The sequence below is a fragment of the Oncorhynchus clarkii genome, chromosome 12, assembly GCF_045791955.1.
Source record: "Oncorhynchus clarkii lewisi isolate Uvic-CL-2024 chromosome 12, UVic_Ocla_1.0, whole genome shotgun sequence".
Taxonomy (NCBI): Eukaryota; Metazoa; Chordata; class Actinopteri; order Salmoniformes; family Salmonidae; genus Oncorhynchus; species Oncorhynchus clarkii.
This window is the reverse complement of record NC_092158.1, coordinates 10,200,339-10,219,859: the sequence shown is the minus strand read 5'-3', so window position 1 is coordinate 10,219,859 and position 19,521 is coordinate 10,200,339. Positions and strand designations below refer to the sequence as shown.

Here is a 19,521-nt window from a genome sequence, read left to right as displayed (position 1 = left end):
GGAGGAAACCTGCCACCATCCCTATGGTGAAGCATGGTGGTGGCAGCATCATGTCTAGAGGAAACCTGCCACCATCCCTACGGTGAAGCATGGTGGTGACAGCATCATGCTGTGGGGTATGTTTTTCAGCGGCAGGGACTGGGACACTAGTCAGGATCGAGGGAAAGATGAACGGAGCAAAGTACAGAGAGATCCTTGATGAAAACCTGCTCCAGAGCGCTCAGGACTTCAAACTAGGGTGAAGGTTCACCTTTCAACAGGACAACGACCCTAATGACACAACCAAGACAATGCAGGAGATACTTCTGAATGTCCTTGAGCTGCTCAGCCAGAGCCCGGTCTTGAATGGGAGAAACTCCCCAATTACAGGTTTGCCAAGCTTGTGACGTCATACCCAAGAAGACTCGAGGCTGTAATCACTGCCAAAGGTTCTTCAACAAAGTACTGAGTAAAGGGTCTATGTAAATGTGATATTTCAGTTTTTAATATTTAATACATTTGCAAAAATGTCTAAAATCCTGTTTTGGCTTTGTCATTATGGGATATTGTGTGTAGATTGATGAGGGAAAAAAACGATTTAACAAAACGTAACAAAATGTGGAAAAAGTCAAGGGTCTGAATACTTTCCAAATGCACAGTACCAGTCAAAAGTTTGGATACACCTACTCATTCAAGGGTTTTTATTTATTTTGACTATTTTCTACATTGTAGAATAATAGTGAAGACATCGAAACTATGAAATAACACATATGGAATAATGTAGTAACCACAAAAGTGTTAAACAAACCAAAATATATTTTTGATTTTAGATTCTTTAAAGTAGCCACCCTTTGCCTTGATGACATCTTTGCACACTCTTAGCATTCTCTTTACCAGCTTCATGAGAAATGCTTTCCAATGATAGTCCCACTAAGCGCAAACCAGATGGGATGCCGTATCGCTGAAGAATGCTTTGGTAGTCATGCTGGTTAAGTGTGCCTTGAATTCTAAATAAATCACTGAGTATCACCAGCAAGGCACCCACACACAATCACACCTACTCCTCCATGCTTCACGTTGGGAAGCACACGTCCGGCGATCATCCGTTCACCTACTCAGCGTCTCACGAAGACACATCGGCTGCAATCTGAGGTGCAGTTTCTCTATTGAACTTATCCTCTGCAGGAAAGGTAACTCTGGGTCTTCCTTTCCTGTGGCGGTCCTCATGAGAGCCAGTTTCATCATAGCGCTTGATGGTGTTTGCGACTGCACTTGAAGTTCTTTACATTGTCCGGTTTGACTGACCTTCATGTTTTAAAGTAATGATGGACTGTCATTTCTCTTTGCTTATTTGAGCTGTTCTTGCCATAATATGGACTTGGTCTTTTACCAAATAGGGCTATCTTCTGTATACCAACCCTACTTTGTCACAACACAACTGATTGGCTCAAATGCATTAAGGAAAGACATTTCACAAATTAACTTTTAACAAGGTACACCTGTTAATTGAAATGCATTCCAGGTGACTACCTCATGAAACTGGTTGAGAGAATGCCAAGAATGTGCAAAGCTGTCATCAAGGCAAAGGGTGGCTACTTTGAAGAATCTCAAATATATAATATATTTTTATTTGTTTAACCCTTTTTTTTTGGTTACTACATGATTCCATATGTGTTATTTCATAGTTTTGATGTTTTCACTATTATTCTACAATGTAGAAAATAGTAAAAATAAAGAAAAACCCTTGAATGAGTAGGTGTGTCCAAACTTTTGACTGGTAATGTTTGTTAAATCTTAATACTAATATATATCTATATGAATATATTACCTTTCACCTACTACCTCTTAGTATCATAAAACTCAATGTACTAGGTATCAACTATGTACAGTAGTTTGGTAATACAGCATTCTCACTCAGATGTCCTCATACTCATACCATAGTCACTCTCATTTCTACTCACTGTTACCCCATAACAACCCACACCATAACATCCACCCTGCGGTGTGTTAATATGCTACCATGTCTATCACGGCTTAAGTCAACCTAACCTCTAACTGATCTCCTCCTAACAGGGAAGAAGAACAGCCTGCTCCTCCAGAAGTTCCAGAAGGATCTGAACGCTGGGGTGTTCAACACGCAGGAGAACGAAATACTGAAGCAGATAATCCGTCAGGACAGGGAGATGGTGATGATGGTGGACCGCAAGCAGTCGGTCACAGGGATGTCGGTCACAGGGATGTCGGTCACAGGGATGAACACCACCCCGATATCTGGAAACTCTATCATTAACTCGCCGGCTCAGCCGCCCTACACCACTGCCCTGGGCAACAACCAGTTCCAGCAGTCAGCCACCTCTTTGACCTACGGCGCTTTGGCCGTCACCGCCCCCTCCTCCGCAGCCACCGCCCGCATCCTGCCTGCCTCGGCGCAGGGTGTCTATCCCGTCCCCAGCGTCATCCAAGGCAACCTGAACTCATCCTCGCCCGTCCCCCAGACTCCCCTCTCTCTCCATCAGCAAGGGTCCATCATGTCCCCGGTATCCTTCACCACGGCGGTGTGCAGTCCACCCGTGCAGACCCCTGGGCTGGCGGGCCGCAGCTTCCAGTACGGCTCGCCCACCGCCTCCCAGCTCTCCCTTATCCAGCAGCCGCTGCCTACTGCCCTACCACCGCAGCAACCACTACCACAGCCACAGCAACCAGGAGGAGCAGCGGCCTCCTCAGCAACACAACAACCACAACAACAGCAGCAAGTCCCGTCACCTCAGAGGAGTGACAGCCTCCACAAGGCCAGCCATGCTCTCCAGTCGGGAAGCCTGAGTCGAGACGTGCGCCACCTCTCTGCCTCCCAGCCCTCCCTGCCCCACGACACGTCCCTGGGGCCCCGAGCGCACCCTGCAGCGTCCGGGGACTCCCTGGCCTCCATTGCCCCGCCGGTGGCTGCGGTCCAGGGTATGGGTATACAGAGCGGTCTCCGCACCACAGTGCCCCAGAGGGTCAACCTGTTCCGCCAGATGTCATCAGGAGCGTTGCCTCCGGTGCGAGCGGTGTCCTCTGCAGCCCAGCACAGGGATTCCACTGGTTCTAGGAGAGATTCTAGAAGAGATTCTACCTTAAGCAGTACAGAGACTGAGCAAGATAAAATGCGGTTCGCATCAAATTTATGATCCCATTTTTCTTTTTTTTAAACTTGTTTTATTTCATTTTTAAATGGAGATACAAAAAAAAAGATAAAGATGAACTTGAGTATTTTTTTGTTTTCTCAAAAATTTTCTTCAGAAAAAAAAATTAGCCTAAAGGAATTCCTGTACAGACTGCCCTTGTATTATATTTTAGACACATTTTCTCCCTACATTTAAGAATGTATATTAAATAAATATATATATATATATATGTGTGTAAATCCAACTAGAATATTTGGCAAAGACTATTTAAAAGCTCTAGTATATAAACATGAGTCTTCCTTTCCAAAAAATATAAATATAGATATAAAATGTATGGAGAGAGGGGGGGTTGTTTGTTATTTTCTGTTTTTGTAAACTGGAATGCATCGTGATGAATCCTGACAGATGACTTTTGGATTTTTTTTTTTTTGTACCTGCGAGAAGAGGAAGTAAAATATCTTCTCACATTACGCAGCTTTGTCACCACTGTGGAATAACTGACGCAAGCGAACCTTGAAACTGTCAAAAAAAAAAAAAAGAAGCACACACTCAAACATAAATCTAATGACAGAACTTGTGGGACCTTAATCTTAGCAATCAACACAGGTACAATAGCTAGGTGTTCCATTGCTCTCAGCAATACATCCTCTTGAGCTACAGTGTCCTCACACAGTGGTCGGTGAACACCACGACAGTGTTATGGGTCCAAAGGAATGATGTAAATAGAAGTGATGCTCTTTTTTTGTTTCTAGAAGGATGATGTTGTGAGCGAAGAATGGATGATGCTGTTTTTAGTCCTAATTTCAGACAGTGATAGACGTTATGTAATGTTGCTTAACAAAACTATGTGTACATTTATAATATTTATAAACTAAAGATTATCACCATTATGCAATAGACTGTGATATAAAGATTATCTATATGTGTCTTGTAAATAGTTTTGTAGATCTAGTATTTACAGATACTGTGTGGTGCATTCTCAATCATAACAATGTCTTACTTCTTTCAGGAACCTTGATATCTTCATCATCATCTATATGTGAGAAAAAAAGTTAATAAGTGACAATGCATATATTCATTAGAGATAAGAAAACCTTAACGCAATAGCAAGCACTACTTGACACTGAGAAATGCCTGTCATACTGAGAATCTTCATTAGTCTGCATAGTCCTTGTTTCTTTCTTCATTTTAACCATCTTGCAAGCAAAAGAGAAGCGAATGAGGGATTAAATATTTTTTTAACGCTGAGGTTACAACATTTTTCAACACATTTAACGCTGAGGTTACAACACTTTTCAACACATTTAACACTGAGGTTACAACACTTTTCAACACATTTAACACTGAGGTTACAACACTTTTCAACACATTTAACACTGAGGTTACAACATTTTTCAACACATTTAACGCTGAGGTTACAACACTTTTCAACACATTTAACACTGAGGTTACAACACTTTTCAACACATTTAACACTGAGGTTACAACACTTTTCAACACATTTAACACTGAGGTTACAACACTTTTCAACACATTTAACACTGAGGTTACAACACTTTTCAACACATTTAACACTGAGGTTACAACACTTTTCAACACATTTGTAGCATGGACTCCGTAACACCTGTTACTATACACTTCAAACACGTCTCCCCTGTATGTACATCTCCTTTGCAACCATGTTATTTGTAGAGATGCTATATTTTACTTCAGTCACACGCTACACAATACAGTAATACCCTTTTACAGTGTGTTTTTCTTACTGTGGGTGTGCTGGGTGAGTAAACCTACCCATTCCTTACAGCAATTAGGAGTTATTGTATGTTTGACTACCCATACACAATGTGACACTTTAGAATTACTGTAAATATGAATCATTGTTGAATCTATGATATCTTGACTCCAAATCTTTTAGTTAGTTTTGACATCTTTTGATTTCCGAGGGTACGGACGGCCTGTTTGGATGGTTTAGTCAGGCTTTCTGTTTTTTTTTATGTCTTTTTCATATTTAATTTCATTGACTCACCTTCCATATCATGTTTTCAAATAATGTGATCGTCTAGTGTGGCAGTGGAATGGAACGTTTTCATACCGACAGAAAATTTATAAATTCAGTCTTTTTCTGCAATATGCCCATCTGCTGTAGGTTTGCAATCATGACGTATGAATTTTCCAGTCAAAGTTAATGTTGAAGAAGACTGACATGACCTTTTCCAGACACCTCTCTTTTTGAGTAGGTCATGTTATAAGGCAAGTGTTTGGGCCCCATTTTAAAAACAATCACCGTGTGTGAATCAGAGCGAGAGCAACATATGCTGGGTTGCATTAAGGTTTCTGTCTCTTGTGTGTCTGAATCCATCATAGTAACTGTAACAATATCAACAAAATTACAATGTTTAAGCTTATTTATTTAGTGTCCTGGGGGGGGGGGGGGGTCCAGAAATGTGACTAAACTTTGAGACAATTCATTAAGGTCAGTCGTTCTAACACAGCTTACCCTCATGTGGTTGCAGACTATTTGACATGCTTATGAATTGATGTGTATGTTTGCTAGAGACCCCCCCCCCCCCCTCCCCATGTATTGTGTATAGTAACCATGTGAGTAATTAGTATGATATGTTCCTCACAGACAACCACCTCTCATGGTTTTAGAGTCACAATCTTCATGGCGGCAAACATGCTCCATCAGTCGGCTCTGAGTATCTAAGCCCCCCCCCCCCCCTTCTTAGAGACACACCTAAAAAAGATGAGCAGTACTTCAATACAGACAACGTGTGTGAACATTCTTCCGATAGTCCACCCCCCCCCCCCAAAAAAAATGTCTCATAAAAAGCATGCACTTCTCACAAATACTTAAAAAGATACTATATACAAAACGGTTGACGTTAAATGTACTGTGAGATTATGTTTTGTTCATTGTCTGTCTAGACGTTATTTGTGTGCAACGAAAGCGTTGACATTTTCACAAAAGGACACTTAAGTATTTGTGCCTAAAACTGTAGCCATGTCAGATACTTATTTTTGTTTGTTTTGAGTGGGAGGAGCTATAATGTGCATATGCACCTATACAACACATATATTACTTATCATATGTGTTCTATGTTTCAATATTATTATTTTTTTTGAGAGGAAGATGTAACCAATGAAGATGATGGCCAAATGTCTCAGTTTAACAATTGGAATCTTTGAAGACAATTGCGAACTTCTATGAAAAGGCTCTCTCATTCTGATATAGATCTCTGAATTACAGTAATGACTAGTACAGTCTCTACAGAACTGGGAGGATACTAGCACGTTGACGAGACATTGTAAAAAATTTGAAGCACCTTTTGTAACTTCCTTTGTAGCTAGCCACTGATGTTTTGTTGATTGTTAATGTTGCGCGGAATGAAACTGGCCAAAGCAAAACATTCAAAGTAATTTTCTTTGTTTTGAATTGCACTTTCTGATGAAAGAAAAATACGATAGACTCTTCAGTCAGTTATTTTAAGTGAATAGAAGGTTTAAAGGGAGATGTATGATCTAGATTGGAACTCTCTAAACATGGAGAAATGTTCTATTCCAAGACTGCTTAATCCTGATCTGCCATGGTGAATGTATTCATGGGTTGCACCTCCGTCTCGTCGTTGCCATTGTAAACGTTTTACAGACGCCGCAGCCATACTGGTGCCCAAAAAGTACAGTCATGCCCAGTCATTCTGAACGGGGCTAATGACTGTTTCATCTAAATTACACTATAGTGGCCGGGAAATACGATGACATTACTAAAGTAGGCAAATGTTTAGTAGGAATCAGCTTTGCCATCGTCATTAATGTAGTCAAACTTACTTTAGACAGATGACAATGTTGTCATTAGCTAGCAAAGATTGTCCAAAATAGTTAGCAAAGCTAACTTTAGCTAGCTTAATTCCGGTGGTCTCCCCTCAATCTTAGCTAGCTAGCTAATGTTATACCGCATCTAAAGTCAATCTGGTGACACCATTTTCTCCTTGCCAGGTAAATTGACTGAAAACAAATGTTCATTTACAGCAATGACCTGGGGAATAGTTACAAGGTAGAGAAAGGGGGATGAATGAGCCAATTGGACAATGATGACAAACCTGCAAATTATTTGCCTCTACAAATGTCATTGTATTTCCAAGCCACTGTCAGTGCACATTTGATGAAATCTTCATCAGAGCCAATTGACAATGCATTGAGTAGAGCGCTCGGTCGGGCATCAGTCCTAAAACGAACGTTCAAAACAACATTGTGACGAAATGTGCAACACACGAATAGGAACTATTCCACGGTTCGGATGGATAGCAGTGCGGTTGGTTTGTGCTGTTTTTGACACTTGCCTTTGGAGGGGAAAGCTTCCCAGCTATGTGCTTTTTTTCTCTCACAATAATTCCGACCACAGCTGTCTAGCATTCTGGAATGGGCATTATGACGTATGTAGTACAACACGAACGGACGAATCAGCTTACAGTTTTAGCAGTATGGAGAACTCTCAATTAACCAGCACATATATTTGTCCATTTATTTTGTTGTGTTTTTAAATCAAAATTGCTAAAATGAACAAAGCCCAGTGCCCAGAGAAAGGAAACTAGGGTCTTTATTCACAAAGCCTCTCAGAGTAGGACTGCTGACCTAGTGTTAGTTTGACCTTTTGGATAAATTCATGTGATTATTTGGACAAAAGGAAAAACTGATTTTAGATCAGTACCCCTAAACTGTTGTTTTGTGAATACGGGCCCGGGACTTTTGGGTTCTGAACCTTGACAGTGCAGGTGTAATATGTTAACTGATAATGTGCGATAATGTTCATCTTGGAGAGATTATGGTGTAGATAATGCTGTAAGTTACGAGCCACACGTACGTTCCTCTTAAACCCCGCTGACAGATTCATGTTAATAAAACAAGCTTGGTAAAAAAATGAACAGTTAGTTGGTTACTTGACACAGAGTTCTTACAACTATATGCAGACAAATGGTGTTTGTCAAAAAAATTATTTTGATTTCTGTTTGAATTTTGTTTTGTTTGTAAATAATAAACCTTTAACATGTAGAAAATAAAAGACATATTGTCATTTAGCTGCTGTGTTTACGTGTAATTTTGTTTCTGAATGTTTCTAGACAGACAGACAGACAGATAGATAATCTTGACAATGATCTCAATCGATCAATCATCTCACAGGTCACCGCATCAGTGACTTCACTCATTTTCTCCCTTCCTATTTAATACAACTAAAGAGGGAGAGATGACTGATAGAATGGGGTGGTTGGATAGAGTGATGATGGAGGAGGAGGTAGGTGGTGGTGGATGGATAAATGATTGAGAGAGAGGAGGGTAGTAGGAGGAAGGAATGGAGGGATGATATAATGAAGGAGGATGGGCATCAGGAATAGAGCTTGTCAGTAGTTACCGTGGAGATGAGTGATGGGTTTTCTGGGGCTCTGGGGTTTTCCATTCGTTACCCCATAATACAGTTATCACTTATAAAGTATTCATACATTAAGACAGATTCCCCTCCACCTGACAATGCACTTCGGCTGAGGACAGACCAGGGGACCAGTATATTGTGACTCATGTACCTGGAGGTGTGCTGTAACTGCTACTTTATTGGTAAACATATCATTAATCATATATTACACTATATATTGAAAAGGGTGTCATTTGGGACACATGCAGTTACTCATGTACCTGGAGGTGTACTATAACTGGGGCGGCAGGGTAGCCAGGTGGTTAGAGCGTTGGACTAGTAACCGGAAGGTTGCAAGTTCAAACCCCTGAGCTGACAAGGTACAACTCTGTCGTTCTGCCCCTGAACAGGCAGTTAACCCACCGTCATTGAAAATAAGAATTTGTTCTTAACTGACTTGCCTCATAAAATAACTGCTACTTTATTGGTAAACAAAATATTCATCATGCAGGGTTAACAGCTATCAAATTAGTTTTTTTTCAGAGATATAAACAATATTGATTGAGTATACAATATTGTATATTTAGGCTACTATATTTGACAAAGTAGTGAGTCATCTACAATGGAAGTGCACTGAAACAGTGCTGCTCTATAGGAAAACAGAGCTTCATACTCGGATGATGACAGATATCCTATGATATTGTCACGAGTCTAAGTATATTAGATTATATTGATTGTAATATGTATTATAGAGGCTATATGTAATATGATTCTATATAGACTCATGCATTTTATGAGCTAAGGAATACATTTGTATGTAAATATAACTCTTGAAATCTGAACGGATGGTCTGTTTATAGTTAACTTACCATCTCGGCGCAGCGTTATCTTGTGTTGAAGAAAATAAACTGGTTTCCGGTTACGAGTTGGGCTTACTGGGGTTATTCTCAAGTCAGGTACGAGTCAGCTGATCTACTCCTTCATTCTCAATGGAACACTGCCCTCAATTAAGACATTCAAATTGCATTAAATGTGTGTAATAGTATACACACAGTGGATTAATGTTTTATTATCGGGTTGTTAAGTAACTAATGCTGCTCCTGGCACCGTTGCCTATAAATATCAGAGAGACAATGAACAGCTTCTGAAATGTTTTAAATATTCATAGTTATTATCATTTGTGGTAATTAGATTCTTCAGAAGGTTGAAAGGCCAGCTGGATCTGGATGGCATAGCAGTGTGAGGGAATGGAGAATTGGAGGTTTCAAATACCTTTATGAAATTCATCCTGCTATAAAGCTTTCCCACTCACACACAGAGGAATCACAGCAGACTGATTTGTGTTGTAGTTACGTTGCTCCCTTTGTAAATTACAAACTAAATGATTGTTGATAATCCCAGAAAATCAAGTCACGCTATGTGATCATTTGGTTGACCTTATACTTGAATGTGTATTATGTAATGTAGTGGTACATGGCTTTAGTGTAACGTACTTTGACCTAAAGCACATGGATATGACTGACTAACCATGCGTTTTTACTAGGGCTGTTAAACGATTCAAACATTTGGTATGATTCGTCCCATTTCTATACGTTTTTCAAATTTGACACTAACTAAAGATGTTTCAATTTAAAACACTACATTTGCTTATAGTATAATATATTTTTATCAGGCCTGTAGGGGAAGAAAACACAAAATAAACTGTATTGTAAGACAATAACAACAGATCAGGTCTGAGTTGATGTATAATATCATAAAGCTAAAGCTAGCCTTGGCTACTTCTTATCCCTGTTCTTCAACATTCTTTAAAGTTTTATTTACATTTTTTATTCCACCTTTATTTAACCAGGTAGGCCAGTTGAGAACAAGTTCTCATTTGCAACTGCGACCTGGCCAAGATAAAGCATAGCAATTTGACACCGTAATGCGTGTAGATGGGAGGCGAAGTCGAGTGCAGGAGAGCGGAGTGTAATAAACAGGCGCACTTTAATACCGGTTCCCAAATGACAGCACATAACACATACAAGTACCAAAAACACGATCTAAAACAAAAGTGCAACGCCTGACAATCATCCACGTAACAGATAACAATCACTCACAAATACAACATGGGGAACAGGGTTAAATAAGGGGGGGTTAAGGGAGGGTTAAATAATAAACAAGTGATTGGTTGAGTGAAGCCAGGTGTGATAAAACAAAGACAGAACAAATGGACAAATGAAAATACTTATTTTCCACCATAATTTGCAAATAAATTCATTAAAAATCCTACAATGTGATTTTCTAAAAAAAAAATCTAATTTTGTCTGTCATAGTTGAAGTGTACCTATGATGACAATTACAGGCCTCTCTCATATTTTTAAGTGGGAGAACTTGCACAATTGGTGGCTGACTAAATACTTTTTTGCCCCACTGTACCTGGGGAAGGGTATAAAACAATTTCTAGAGTGTTGAAAGTTTCCAAGAGCATAGTGTGGTCTCCATCATTGGGTAATTGAAAAAATGATGGACTACCCAGACTCTGCCTAGAGCTGTCAGTCTGACCAAACTGAGCAAACGGGCAAGAAGGACCTTGGTCAGGGAGGTGACTACAGAGTTCCTTGTCTGAGATGGGAGAACCTGCCAGAAGGACAACAGTCTCAACAGCACTTCACCACTCTGGGCTTTATGGGAGAGTGACCAAACGGAAGCCACTCCTGAGAAAAAGGCACATGACAGCATGCCTGGAGTTTTCAAAAAAGCACATGAAAGACTCTGAGATCATAAGGCAAAATATGATGTGGTCTGATGAGACAAAATGTTTCTCTTTGGACTGAATGCAAAGCGCTATGTCTGGAGAAAACCAGGCACAGCTCATCACCCATTTAACACCATCCCTAGGGATGACTTTCAGCGGCAGAGACTGGGAGACTGGTAAAACAAGAGGGAATAATGAATGGAGCCAAATACAGCCAAAAATGAGAACCTGCTTCTGAGTGTAAAACAGCCAAAGCAACGCTGGAATGGCTTCAGAACAAGAATGTGAAAATCCTTGAGTTGCCCAGCCAAAACCCAGACATGAATCCCATCAAAAATATGTGGAAAGAATTGAAGATCGCTGTTCACAGATGCTCCCCATCTAATTTAAGCAAAAAGGAAGAATGTGAGAAAATCCTCAAATCCAGATGTGCAAAGCTGATACAGACATACCCAAGACAACTCAAAGCTGATACAGACATACCCAAGACAACTCACAGCTGATACAGACATACCCAAGACAACACACAGCTGATACAGACATACCCAAGACAACTCACAGCTGATACAGACATACCCAAGACAACACACAGCTGATACAGACATACCCAAGACAACTCAAAGCTGACACAGACATACCCAAGACAACTCAAAGCTGATACAGACATTTCTGTATTTCATATTTTTTTGTATGTCATTTTGTCATCATGGGGTACTGTGTGGATTTTTTTTTAAATCCATTTTTTAATTGAGGCTGTAACACAACAAAATGTAGAATAAGTCAAGGGGTATGAATACTTTCTGAAGAGCCTGTAGTATGCTAGTGTTGTTGACTAGGGGGTTAACATTTCTAATTACGATTGTTTATTTCTAATGCTTTATATTAAGTGACTCCCTGCTTTTAATATTATATCATGACCAAGCCCCTTGTTGATTCTCTGCATGTTAGCTGGAAAGCAAGGCAGTGCTGCTTTGAACCCCCCTCCCCAATGCAGAGTTGTCTTATTGTGTGTGTGTGTGTGTGTGTGTGTGTGTGTGTGTGTGTGTGTGTGTGTGTGTGTGTGTGTGTGTGTGTGTGTGTGTGTGTGTGTGTGTGTGGATGGAATGGGGGGCGTGTAACTATCACACAATTTATTATGGAAACATCCTTATTATGAAGAGAGTATGTGTACGGTTGAGAAAAGGAAAGAGAGGAAGGAAGAGAGAAACAGTGTGAGAGTGAGAGAGACAGTGTGAGAGGGAGAGAGAGAGTGTGAGAGGGAGAGAGAGAGTGTGAGAGGGAGAGAGAGAGTGTGAGAGGGAGAGAGAGAGAGAGAGAGAGAGAGACGGTGTGAGAGGGAGAGAGAGAGTGTGTGAGGGAGAGAGAGAGAGTGTGAGAAGGAGAGAGAGAGTGACAGTGTGAGAGGGAGCGAGAGAGAGACAGTGTGAGAGGGAGAGAGAGAGAGACAGTGTGAGAGGGAGAGAGAGAGAGAGTGTGAGAGGGAGAGAGAGAGAGAGAGAGAGAGAGAGAGAGAGAGAGCGGAGAGTGAGAGGAGAGTGAAGGACAGGAGAGTGGAGGGAGAGAGGAAGAGTAGAGTGAAGAGGAGGGAGAGGAGAGTGGAGGGAGGGAGAGGAACATTGAAAGGAGGAGGAAGAGGGAGAGGACACGGAAGCATAGGGAGAGAGGAAGCAGAGGGAGAGGAGGAAGCAGAGGGAGAGGAAGAGGGAACGGAGGAAGCAGGGGGAGAGGAGGGGGAAGAGGGAGAGCACACCTGTGTGTGTGGCCTTGTTGAGGTCAGTCTCCCCTTATAGCACTGCACCACTCTAATCACAGCCATCTGCAGCCCAGATACAGTGCCTCCTTCCACCCTCTGAACAAGAGGAATTACTTAGAGCTACTCAATGAGAACAACGTCTCCATAGACTAACAGCAACATAGACCAACGACAACAACGTCTCCATTAACTAACAGCAACATAGACCAACGACAACAACGTCTCCATTAACTAACAGCAACATAGACCAACGACAACAACGTCTCCATTAACTAACAGCAACATAGACCAATGTCACCTCTTTAGAGAGTGTGCAGTACCTCAAGGACTTTGTTAAATCAGGGTCTCAATATCTCCCCAGGTACCTAGCTGCCTGGTCTCAATATCTCCCCAGGTACCTAGCTGCCCGGTCTCAATATCTCCCCAGGTACCTAGCTGCCTGGTCTCAATATCTCCCCAGGTACCTAGCTGCCCGGTCTCAATATCTCCCCAGGTACCTAGCTGCCTGGTCTCAATATCTCCCCAGGTACCTAGCTGCCTGGTCTCAATATCTCCCCAGGTACCTAGCTGCCTGGTCTCAATATCTCCCCAGGTACCTAGCTGCCTGGTCTCAATATCTCCCCAGGTACCTAGCTGCCCGGTCTCAATATCTCCCCAGGTACCTAGCTGCCCGGTCTCAATATCTCCCCAGGTACCTAGCTGCCTGGTCTCAATATCTCCCCAGGTACCTAGCTGCCTGGTCTCAATATCCCACAGGTACCTAGTTTCCTAGTCTCAATATCTCCCCAGGTACCTAGCTGCCTGTATGTACTGGAGGTTGAGCAGTCACTTTTTACCACAGTAAAGGATAAAGCCTCCATTCAAGGCACTATGGAAAAGTAGAGAGAAAAAGAAATGCTGTAGCTACCTTGCTTCCAAACCAAGGTGCAGAAAACTGAAGATGGAGACATGTTTAACCTTTAAGTTGCTGAATAAGTTTCAGACCATTTGACCTTTTCCACATTTTGTTACGTTACAGCCTTATTCTAAAATGGATTAAACCCCCCCCCCCCCTCATGCCTCAACAATCTACACACAATACCCTATAATGGCAAAGCAAAAATAGGTTTTTAGAAATATTTGCTAGTTTATTGAAAATAAAAACCTGACAAATGATATTTACATAAGTATTTAGACCTTTTACTGAGTACTTTGTTGAAGCTCCTTTGGTAGCGATTACAGCCTTGAGTCTTCTTGGGTATGATGCTACAAGCTTGGCACACCTGTATTTGGTGAGTTTTGGGCAGATTCTCTCAAGCTCTGTCAGGTTGGATGGGGAGCGTCATTGCACAGCTATTTTCAGGTCTCTCCAGAGATGTTCGATCGGGTTCAAGTCCGGGCTCTGGCTGGGCCACTCAAGGACATTCAGAGACTTGTCCCGAAGCCACTCCTGTGTTGTCTTGGCTGTATGCTTAGGGTCGTTGTCCTGTTGGAAGGTGAACCTTCACCCCAGTCTGAAGTCCACCCTGTACTTTCCTCTGTTCATCTTTCCCTCGATCCTGACTAGTCTCCCAGTCCCTGCCGCTGCCACCACCATGCTTCACTGTGGGGATGGTGCCAGGTTTCCTCCACGCTTGGCATTCAGGCCAAAGATTTCAATCTTGGTTTTATCAGACCAGAGAATTTTGTTTCTCATGGTCTGAGAGTCCTTTAAGTGCCTTTTGGCAAACTCCAAGTGGGCTGTGATGTGCCTTCTACCGAGGAGTGGCTTCTGTCTGGCTACTCTACCATAAAGGCTTGATTAGTGGAGTGCTGCAGAGATGGTTGTCCTTCAGAAAGGTTCTCCTATCTACACAGAGGAACTCTGGAGCTCTGGTCACTGGTCACCTCCCTGACCAAGGCCCTTCTCTCCCGATTGCTCAGTTTGGCGGGGCGGTCAGCTCTAGGAAGAGTCTTGGTGGTTCCAAACTTCTCCCATTTGAGAATGATGGAGGCCACTGTGTTCTTAGGGACATTCAATGCTGCAGACATTTTTTGGCACCTTCCCCAGAGCTGTGCCTCGACAGAATCCCGTCTCGGAGTTCTACGGACAATTCCTTTGACTTCGTGGCTTGGTTTCTGCTTTGACATGCACTGTCATCTGTGGGACCTTATATAGACAGGTGTGTGCCTTTCCAAATCATGTTCAATCAATTGAATTTAACACAAGTGGGATCCAATCAAGTTGTATAAACATCTCAATGTTGATCAACGATAAGAGGATGCACCTGAGACAGTGGCAACCTGTCATTCACGCAGAGCCATGAACAAAAACATTTGTTTTTGGGTGGTTGCCTATTTTGCTTGTTATTTTGGCATTAATATGTGTCACATATTAGTTTGCAAACAATGTAAAAAAAAAAACATATGTAATTGAGTTAATAATGCCGTGAACAAACATGGTTTCTTTTTTTGTTTTCTCGAGTAAGGCAGCTCCAAAATTCAAGTGTTTCAGCCTAGCTCAGTGCTTTCTGTGGTGGTGGGGCTAGTCAGCAGAAAACATAGAGCATTGTGCCTGTTAGGCTCAGTTTTCTGTCATGATTGGCTCAGTTTCCTGTCAATCATGGGACAGTACGTCATCCCCAATTCAAAGCTTAGAGCTCAAAAATGTTAGCCCCTTGGGTTCTGCCATAGAGTTATATTAGAAGTACTCATCCAAGAAGGCTCAAGGTCATTGTCCACAGATATAACGTGAATTGATGTCACTCTATCTACAGTAGCTTTGTTTGGACTGATCATATCAACATCATACATTCAAAATCTTAGCTGAAAAGCTAGCAGTCATCACCATGAATCAAGTCGACAATCAAATCATTTTCCATCCTTGTCATATGAAGAGAAATTAGAGATTAAACGTCTCCGTGCTCATCGGCCATTGGATTTAAACATTACACAACAAGTTGGAAATCGCAAATTCAACAATGAGTGGTTTGGAAAGGAATCAGTGGCTATCTGTGAGTTCAAGACAACTGGGAACTTGGGAAAAGTGAGCTACGACTGGGAAAATACGTTTTGAATGGTCATTCAACTTGGAATTGTAAATACGGCATCTTTCTCTTTGATGACAAAATTTGCCCAAGAAGGACCGCCGCGCCACATTCCTGTCCATGCACATCACAACGACGTGAGTCCAAAAATGTCTTATGCTGCTTCATAAATTATGTAGGATGAGATATGTATACTGTAGCTAAGAAAGTAATATTATTACATATTAATATTAAGTTGTGTAGTAAGCTGTTAGTAGCCCATGTGCCTCACGCTAATAATTTGGTCTATTTTCACCAACGCGGTATTGTAAACACATCGTTCGTGGCGTGCTTGTTTGCCTATAACTGGTTTTAGAAAACCTGAGTTTAAATGTATTTGGCTAAGGTGTAGGTAAAATTCCAACTTCATCTGTATGTTTAATTCAATCATCTTAATGGGGCAGCAGGTAGCCTAGTGGTTAGAGCGTTGGGCCAGGTAGACTAGTGGTTAGAGCGTTGGGCCAGGTAGACTAGTGGTTAGAGCGTTGGGCCAGGTAGCCTAGTGGTTAGAGCGTTGGGCCAGGTAGCCTAGTGGTTAGAGCATTGGGCCAGGTAGCCTAGTGGTTAGAGCGTTGGGCCAGGTAGACTAGTGGTTAGAGCGTTGGGCCAGGTAGACTAGTGGTTAGAGCGTTGGGCCAGGTAGACTAGTGGTTAGAGCTTTGGGCCAGGTAGACTAGTGGTTAGAGCGTTGGGCCAGGTAGACTAGTGGTTAGAGCTTTGGGCCAGGTAGACTAGTGGTTAGAGCGTTGGGCCAGGTAGCCTAGTGGTTAGAGCTTTGGGCCAGGTAGACTAGTGGTTAGAGCGTTGGGCCAGGTAGACTAGTGGTTAGAGCGTTGGGCCAGGTAGACTAGTGGTTAGAGCTTTGGGCCAGGTAGACTAGTGGTTAGAGCGTTGGGCCAGGTAGACTAGTGGTTAGAGCTTTGGGCCAGGTAGACTAGTGGTTAGAGCGTTGGGCCAGGTAGCCTAGTGGTTAGAGCTTTGGGCCAGGTAGACTAGTGGTTAGAGCTTTGGGCCAGGTAGACTAGTGGTTAGAGCGTTGGGCCAGTAACTGAAAAGTTGCTGGATCGAATCTCCGAGCTGACAAGATACAAATCTGCTGGATCTGCCCCTAAACAAGGCAGTTAACCCACTGTTCCCTGGTAGGTCATCATTGTAAATAAGAGTTTGTTCTTAACTGACTTGCTAAATCATTAAAAATATATATTTTCAAGCCTATATTAAAATAGTGTAATGGTATTTCTCTAGATGTCTGATAATGTAATGGAGACAGAGAGCTGGTTTCAATCGCAGGGCGCAGAATGTGTTTATTGCAAAGGACCACAGAGGCAGGCAGGTAGCTGGGTCCAGGGGCAGGCAGAAGGCCATAGACAGGGGGCCCAAAAAGGCAACAGTACAGGCAGGGAAAAGGCTAGTAATGTAGTCTGGGAGATCAGGCAGTAGGTAGACGCCAGGAAATCCGATAGGCTAAAGTACAGGCAGGGAATAGGCAAAAGGCACCGTTAGTGAGGCAGGCAAAAACTAGCATACACGGGAGGCGTACACAGGAAACCCAGCGCTCTGCAAGACGTGTATCACAAAACAAACAATACCTCACAGTGATGGGGTGCAAAGAACTGAACTAAATAGTGTGTGATAATGACATACAGGTGTGTAAACAGGTGACTAGAATTCAGGTATTTGGGATCTGGAGAGGGAGCTGCATTCAGGGGATCTAGGTGTTTGAGAGTGTGAGCTGGAAAATGGCCTAGAAAGTGAGCTGCATTCAGGGGATCTACGTGTTTGAGGGTGTGGGCTGGAAGCAGACGTTTAAGTAACATTCAGCATTGATAGATACTAACAACGGACATTTCTGTTTATCACATTTGATCAAGATCTCTGGGGATAACTTGTTATTTACGCCAATGGGGATAACCTATGGAATGTCTGAGATTCCTTGGTTAGGACCGTGAACCGTTGAACCACATAGTCCATTAAAAACAAAGGTAATTTACACGGTGGAAATATACCAATTTCATACTTTTACATCCTAGAAAACCGTGTGAATTCTTCAGTCAGATTGTCATTTGAGTGTTCTGTTCTTGTAGATACAGCAGACAGTTGCATTACTGTCCTAGTAGCTAACTCCTCTGTGTGTGTGTGGGTGTGTGTGTGTATGTATGTGTGTGTCTGGATTAAACAGTTTATAACACAGTGTAAACACAGCCATATTGACTTCAGAGGTTGGAGGGGTGGAGGAGGAGGTAGAAGCAGCAGGGTTGGAGGGTTTTGAGGAGGAGGTAGAAGCAGTAGGTTTGGACGGTTGGAGGAGGAGGTAGAAGCAGTAGGTTTGGACGGTTGGAGGAGGAGGTAGAAGCAGCAGGGTTGGACGGTTGGAGGAGGAGGTAGAAGCAGTAGGTTTGGACGGTTGGAGGAGGTAGAAGCAGTAGGTTTGGACGGTTGGAGGAGGTAGAAGCAGCAGGGTTGGAGGGTTGGAGGAGGAGGTAGAAGCAGCAGGGTTGGAGGAGGAGGTAGAATCAGCAGGGTTGGAGGAGGTAGAAGCAGCAGGGTTGAAGGAGGAGGTAGAAGCAGCAGGGTTTGGAGGAGGAGGTAGAAGCAGCAGGGTTGAAGGAGGAGGTAGTAGCAACAGGGTTGAAAGAGGAGGTAGTAGCAGCAGGGTTGAAGGAGGAGGTAGTAGCAGCAGGGTTGAAGGAGGAGGTAGAAGCAGCAACGGCGGGGCAGACACCCGATTTAAAACTGCTTCTTCAGAAGGACGCAGTAGGAGGCCGGGCTCTGTGTTTCTGTGATGTTCGGTGATCTGAGCTCGATAATAAAGTCTGTACACACAGAAGTCAAACAAGATTAGCCCCGACTTGGGATCCCCTGAGCACCACCGACACAAGAGTGAATCTTCAATCGGAGGAAAGGAAAGAGGTTGTTTTTTGTTGTCTCTAAGGGATGCTGAAATAGCAGAAATGGTATTCCAAACCTGTCTACAGAATCTATACAGTGGAGGGTACTTTAGCAGAAGCGTGTCTGTAACTGTGTTTAGTGCCTTGGACTTCTCTTTCTCTAGTGTGTGTGTGTGTGTGTGTGTGTGTGTGTGTGTGTGTGTGTGTGTGTGTGTGTGTGTGTGTGTGTGTGTCTTGCCAGGAAGCTAATCCTGAAGACGGATGCTGTACCCTCATTGACAGTGGATCTTGCAAGCGCTGACCATAATGTAAGTATCAGTTTTGATGAGTCTGACACGTTAGCCAATATTTTTGTGGAGATCGTGGGGCTAATGTTAGATAATGCCATTGTGGCTGTTTTGACTGTAACACACCTGATAGTCACTATATGGGTGTTGTTCCTCCTTCCCTAAGCCTCCTATGTTGAGTCTGAGAACTGCCAGCACACAGGTGACACAAAGGAACTGTGTTCCCAAAAGGAGTTACGGTGTGTATGATGTTTGTAATCTACCC

The 19,521-nt window shown here is 42.6% G+C and overlaps 1 protein-coding gene across 1 annotated transcript in view; it reads left to right on the top strand.

The window, feature by feature from the left end:
* Positions 1–5,708, top strand: part of LOC139422691 (potassium/sodium hyperpolarization-activated cyclic nucleotide-gated channel 1) — a 159,919-nt gene extending 154,211 nt beyond the window's left edge. Inside the window, exon 8 of the mRNA XM_071173904.1 lies at positions 2,053–5,708. Within this exon, the coding sequence (XP_071030005.1) occupies positions 2,053–3,146 (1,094 nt within the window). The 3' untranslated portion in view covers positions 3,147–5,708. The remainder of the gene's footprint in view (positions 1–2,052) is intronic.
* Positions 5,709–19,521: the final 13,813 nt, after the last annotated feature.